The 6183-nt window shown below is 34.6% G+C and overlaps 1 protein-coding gene across 2 annotated transcripts; it reads left to right on the top strand.

Annotated features, from left to right (window-relative positions):
* The first annotated feature begins 375 nt into the window (after positions 1 to 375).
* LOC113511703 (midnolin homolog) lies at positions 376 to 5537 on the top strand. Of its 2 annotated transcripts, none has more exons than XM_052894482.1 (5): positions 376 to 748; positions 877 to 964; positions 1135 to 2624; positions 3363 to 3442; positions 4035 to 5537. In XM_052894482.1, exons 1-5 carry the CDS (start codon positions 549 to 551, stop codon positions 4481 to 4483), a joined length of 2307 nt encoding a protein of 768 aa, XP_052750442.1. In that variant the 5' UTR covers positions 376 to 548; the 3' UTR covers positions 4484 to 5537. The 2 variants fall into 2 exon arrangements, with proteins under 2 accessions (XP_052750442.1, XP_026751202.2); XM_026895401.3 differs by having other exon boundaries at positions 3363 to 3449; positions 4043 to 4376.
* Positions 5538 to 6183: the final 646 nt, after the last annotated feature.

Below are 6183 nucleotides of genomic sequence, written 5' to 3' on the forward strand. Positions count from 1 at the left end.
AACTTTTTTATCTAATCAACATTTAGCAAGTATAATTATTTTCACAGATCGACGAAAATTTAAATTTCCCGCAAAAGCCTTTTCGAACAATGCGTGACATTTGTGTTTGACATTTCAATATTTCTATTCCGTTTCACATTAAATCGATTTTATGTTTACATATTTCGTCACATTTTTTTCTTTTTTCTGTGTTAAAACTAATCATAACAAGATATTTTATAAAATATAATCTTCAAAAATATATAAAAATGAAAATACTTATATTTAAATGTCACTCCTTTTAGTAAATATGTTTTATTTTTATAAGTTTTAAACATTAAGAGCGTAGTAACAGAGCAGCGTGTCGCATCAGCTGTTGTAAAAAAAAAATAACGGGATATCGCGAACGACACTGGTCACACCGATCGACGGCCACATCAAAATCTGGGGTCTGGCGTGTGACCCTGTTATTTCTATTCAGCAATAAAATAGCTGTGTAATCTAAGATAAGCTTTTCGCCATTATACTAGTGATATATTATAAATTTTAGTGTAATTTATGTGGAAAATATGGAACGTGCAACGGGAACAGAAGTGTACGGGTGTGGCTCGACCCAAACTACGGACATAACGTTGAATATACAAACGACCACGGGTGGTAACTTTTCAGTCAGTCTGAACGGTAAAAACACAGTGGAGCATCTTAAGAAATTAGTTTCGAAGAAACTTAAAGTGTCCAAAGATCGGATATGTCTCTTGCATCGCGAAAGGTAAGTAGAGGACTAGACGCCAAGCTTCTATTGTCAAACATTACGGAAATAAAGTTGCGTCGATACGAACGATGACGCATCCGCGTCCTTTGACTCCATGATATTGATGTTCAGTTTTGTCTTCGCAGACAATTGAGGGATGGCACTCTGGAGGAAAACGGCCTATTGGACGGCTCGCGCGTCATTCTGCTGCCGAGCGTCGAAACGGGACTCCTGGTAAGCATGGCATTATTTCGAAATCTCGATTCTTTATTGACGATAATCACGTGTTTCACAACAATGCGAAACTAATCAATAGCCATTATCCATCTTATATAGTTTTTTATTACTTATTATTGTAACTAATTATGTATCATTATTAACATTCTTGTTCCCATTGTTTTCAGAGCCAAAGGCCCGAAAATTCTGTGATGCAAGCTTTAGAGTCTCTTAATGACACACAAGTTAATGATTTCCTGAGTGGTAAATCACCATTAAATTTGACCATGAGGTTAGGTGACCATATGATGTTAATACAACTGCAACTATCTACTCTTAACTCAAGTTCTTCAAGTGGGTCCCGATCTCTGCGCACGTCTACTCCCGCAAAGAGTTCCACATCATCAGTACGTACAAAAAGTGACAATAGAGAATCGCCTGGCCCTCAGAGTACCCCTCAAAAAGTAATAGACAATGATGACCCTAATGAAAACACAGATAAACAAAAACAGGAACATCAAAATCATATTCTTCAAAAACAAGACTTAGAAATGCTACAGAATGCTTTTGATTTATATAGGTCTATGGCTGAAGAGAAATATACTGACAAATCAGAAAGCTGTGAAGAAAAAGATGAATCAGTTGACACAACAAATTGCACACTCTCAGATCTATCTGACACATCTGTTGAAAATGAACAGTCACCTATAAAGTCTTTATCGAATTTGGTTTCTAGTCCTATAGACGTGTCTACCTCTGAAAGCAGAGAAAGCAGTCTGGTAAACAGTGTAAAAAACAATTTGATCGACATGTTATCCCAGAATAAACAAAGCAACAATGTGATACCTTCAACAAGTGCCATTAGTGACAAACCCAGTCCGTCTACATCGTCTCATACACCTGATAGTTCATTTAGTGATGACAGTGACAACTTCACTGACCAAAGTTCATTCCTAGCTGAAAGCACAATAGATGAATATCCAATGGAGAATTTATTTAATAGTGCTGTGGATAAAGGTTTATTTGAAGATCAGGATGAGTCTATGATGGACAGGGAGATATCAAACCTAGCGACCACAAGTCACGGGATGCAGGAACCGACTGGCACACTGCCTTCTTTCCAGAGTATAAATGAACCATTAAAAAATAAACGCTTCCAGTACTTACTTCATAAAACATCTAAATTCAAACATCCCATAGGTCAAAATAAACAAAAAGCATTCATGCAGTCTGTAGTGAATAAACATAAAAAAAGGATGCAAATTAGACAAGATAGTAATTTAGTTCAGCCTTCCACATCAAGAACTGAGCCGTATATAACAAATTCTCGGAAACTTATTTTGCAACCAAGCAGTGGTCCCGCTGAAGACAATGCCACTCCTTCCACATCAAAACAGGTCCCATTTAAAGCTCCTGATGCCCCAAAAAAGCCTCAGAGAGTGTCCCCCACACCAACTGTTGACACTAAGGCACTTATAGAAGCATCAAAGAATTTAACTCAAAAATTAAAGAAGTTATCGAAAGAAGTGTTGACAAATAAAATTGATCTCCGAACCGCTGAGGAATCAGTGCGCTCGAAAATAGGACCTGGAGCTGTGATAGAGTCAATGAAGCACCATGGAAAGGGAATATATTCGGGTACATTTTCAGGAACTTTAAATCCTGCTTTACAAGACAGGTGATTATTATTTTTTATGCATGTTTCTTATAGTCTAATTTCATTACTGTGAAAAAATACCATGTATTCAAAAACTATATGTTCAGTTCAGAATGTGGTGTTTTTAACAGTAAAATAATTTTGTAAAACTCTGGTGACTTCTAAGTTCTGCTGCACCCACTTTAGGAATCGCTGTATTAGTGTATAATTTATTTGTTTTATTACATTATTATTATAGTAAAATTTTGCTTTACATTACTTTAATAGCAGAAAATGGAATCGACAAATCAATTGCTGACTAGTTATTTGATCAGAATTAAATCATTCTGGTACCATTAATATGTGTGTAACTACCTATATTCGAAGATTGCAACCGATTTAATAATTTGCCAGAAGGTACTTCATTTAGAGGTAAAACACGTGTTGCAACACGTGCTTGTACAAAATGACAGTCTGAGATTAATGACTAATATGGAAGGTTATGGAACTTCTACTAGTAATAGTGGTAGTCAATCGTCGAGTGTTAGAAGTTACATACATACCAACGGTAGCGGAATTAAATAAAATAATTCTAATAAAAGACCCAGTGATATAGACTTCTGCAAGATTACACCTAGTTAAGTAAAAAATAATTACTGACTAATGAACAAGTTTCTGGAAATACAACTTAAATTGTATTTTATTATCTATAATATAAATGCTCATGAAAGAAAATAATGTGATTTTCTGTATAAATAAAATATTTATGTTTATTTCCAGATACGGCCGGCCTAAAAGGGATATTTCGACTATCATTCATATACTGAATGATTTGCTCTGTGCAGCACCCCCATTGCCTTATCACAGGTAATATATTATTTTCATATGACTTCATTTTTAATATGTAATATTTCATATAGTTTTTTTAATGGATAATGGAATGATAGATAGATAGATAGATACTCTTTATTGTTTCTTCCAAAACATTACAATAGTAAACTTATGATAATCCCTCCTGCGCTGACGGTATATGCTGGTAAGGCACTAGTGAGGGAAGATAGGTATAAATGAAAAGGCAGGAGCTCATCGTGATTAATACACTTGGAATTAAGCATGATCGTTTCCAGGGGGACTGCAAGGAACTTGACAGGAAAATTACTAGCAATGGTTCCGATAGTCTGTGTTACTAACAATCCTTTCCCCCTCAACTACATATAGTAACTAATGTAGATACATTAGTATATATATTATAGATATATATTATCTGTATATAAGACATATTGAAGATGTAGGTATAGAAGCTCGCAACCTATATATAAATAATGGGAATTTTATGAACTTACTATGTTTGTTGTTTCGGACAATTGTTTCATCTTTATATGGAAATCTTTTTCAGGGCAAATAATATAGGCTTGCATTATAATTTTATATGGTTTAATTTGTAATTTTACATGTTACAGAAAGACAACAAACACTCCTGTACATCAAGCTTACTAGACGAGTCCAACAAATGTTTAGGATGTAGTCAGCCCTCCTGCTCATACGGCCAGTGTGATGGCCACCTCCCTTCCACATCTACTGCTGAAACCAAAATTTGTTCTTGCAAAAATGTAAAAGACTGTCAGTGTAATAGACTCAAACCCGGTGTTTGTTCGTCATGTTCGAGCAAATCAAGCTCCGGTGATATGTGCAAGAAATGTGATACTGCCAAAACTCTAGCCATGGAGAATTCAAAGACTAAATGTAAATTGGAACAATTAAGACTCGTTATGCAGCAAAAGAAACAGCGACGCGAAGCCAGAAAGTTAAAAACGCTTCCATACACAAAATCGCCGTCTAAAACGTTAGCGCCAGCGGAGCAGTCGCCTCCTATACCAGAAGAAATAGAAACAGTTGCTTAACACGCAATATTATCGTAATTCCACACATGCTATTTCCGTGCATTAAAACGCCGCCATTTTGTCATGATGCTTTTGTATGAAAATTACAATTTACAGGCGTCATCAATAGCGTTTACCATCTATTAGCGTGGCGTTAATGCACTTCATTTGCATACAGGATATTTTCCAAGTGCAACAGTATTGTGATTTAAGACCTGATATATGACTGTCTCAAGTTGGAAACCGGCCATGCGTATCTAAAGGTGTTACATGACGGCGTTCCCTTCATTGACCATGTATAGTGTCAAGTGCGCATTTAAAATACGAATACAAAGTATTCTCTTTTGAAATATGCTAAATGCGAATGTATGCATGTAGATAATTATAGTTTTGTAGTAACTGGAAAGAAAGGCTGAAACTTCCTCTCGCATTTAGGTGAACGATAACTAGCTCTCGATGTTGAGATTGGATTGTTTCCATCAGCTATTTTTCCATGATATTGTAAAGATGTACAGTATGCTTTAGATACGTATGCATGATGAATGTGATGAGTGATGAAGTTTGCATGGCGGGCTAAACCCGATTATATTCTAAATTACCATTTGACTAAGTTTGGGGTGTAGAGATATATTGTAAGTGCTATTATACCCATGTACAAATGATAAAGATTGATAAATAGCGAAATCACTAGTGTATAGTATAGTAGTAACCAGCTAAGGTCCTCCGATATTGAATTGGTTTTTGTTGTTATATTTTAGATTATATTTTATTATATTATTGGTTCAGTCAACTTTTTCGACACTTGTACATTTAGTTGTTTATATTTAAATAAATTTGAAAACCATTCTGAAAATTGACTAATGGTATATGTAAATGTATCCTTGATAATTTATTTAGATCAGACATGTTACAAGTGGACAAAAATTTGTTTACGTGATTATTATAAAAAAGTAATTTTGAAACATTTACTAGGATTAATTGGCACTGTTATTTTTAAAGTTTTTCATTGTTTTCTTTTCTCCTTACACGGTTATGTTGTTAAATTTAATAAATGTTTTCCATTGCACGTTTATTACGTTTAGTTTTTTTTTTTTTTTGTTATCTTTTATTATTTTAATTATAATTGTTGTATATTGAAACACCAATTGATGTTAAATGCAATACTGCCATACTATACTAGGGGAATATAGACAGCACTAGATTTGGATTACCTAGCTTTGTAAATAATATATGCGAAAGATATATAGCATAGAGGTGAAGTGCTTCTTTATATTTCATCAACTTTGTATAATAAAATATATTTTATCATTAATTGCCTAGAAATATATAGAGTTTTGCAAATTATTTTGTGAGCACTATAACAGAACTATAATGGTATACTAGATTCTCGGTAACTATAAACAACTTAATTAAAAAATAACGTTATTAATTTGAATTTCTAATCAGAGTTTTTACAAATTTAACGTAGGTTAGGTAACTACCGCACAGTTCCGTTATAAATACAGCTTGAAATTGTTAGTACTCTAAGCTCACAAGTAATTCTTGATCGACGGCAGATAAATAATTGCAGTTGTCGTCACTGTCCTGCCGTCGACAATAAGTCCCTACGTCAATGTCGAAAAACAGACTGATAAGTCTTCGACAGGGGACGACTGCAGATATCTCTGTCGTCGGCCAAATGCCACTCGTGAGTGCAACTCCATCTGAGCAGACCTGGCGCA

The sequence above is a fragment of the Galleria mellonella genome, unplaced genomic scaffold, assembly GCF_026898425.1.
Source record: "Galleria mellonella isolate WM207_F2 unplaced genomic scaffold, CSIRO_AGI_GalMel_v1 utg213, whole genome shotgun sequence".
Taxonomy (NCBI): domain Eukaryota; kingdom Metazoa; phylum Arthropoda; class Insecta; order Lepidoptera; family Pyralidae; genus Galleria; species Galleria mellonella.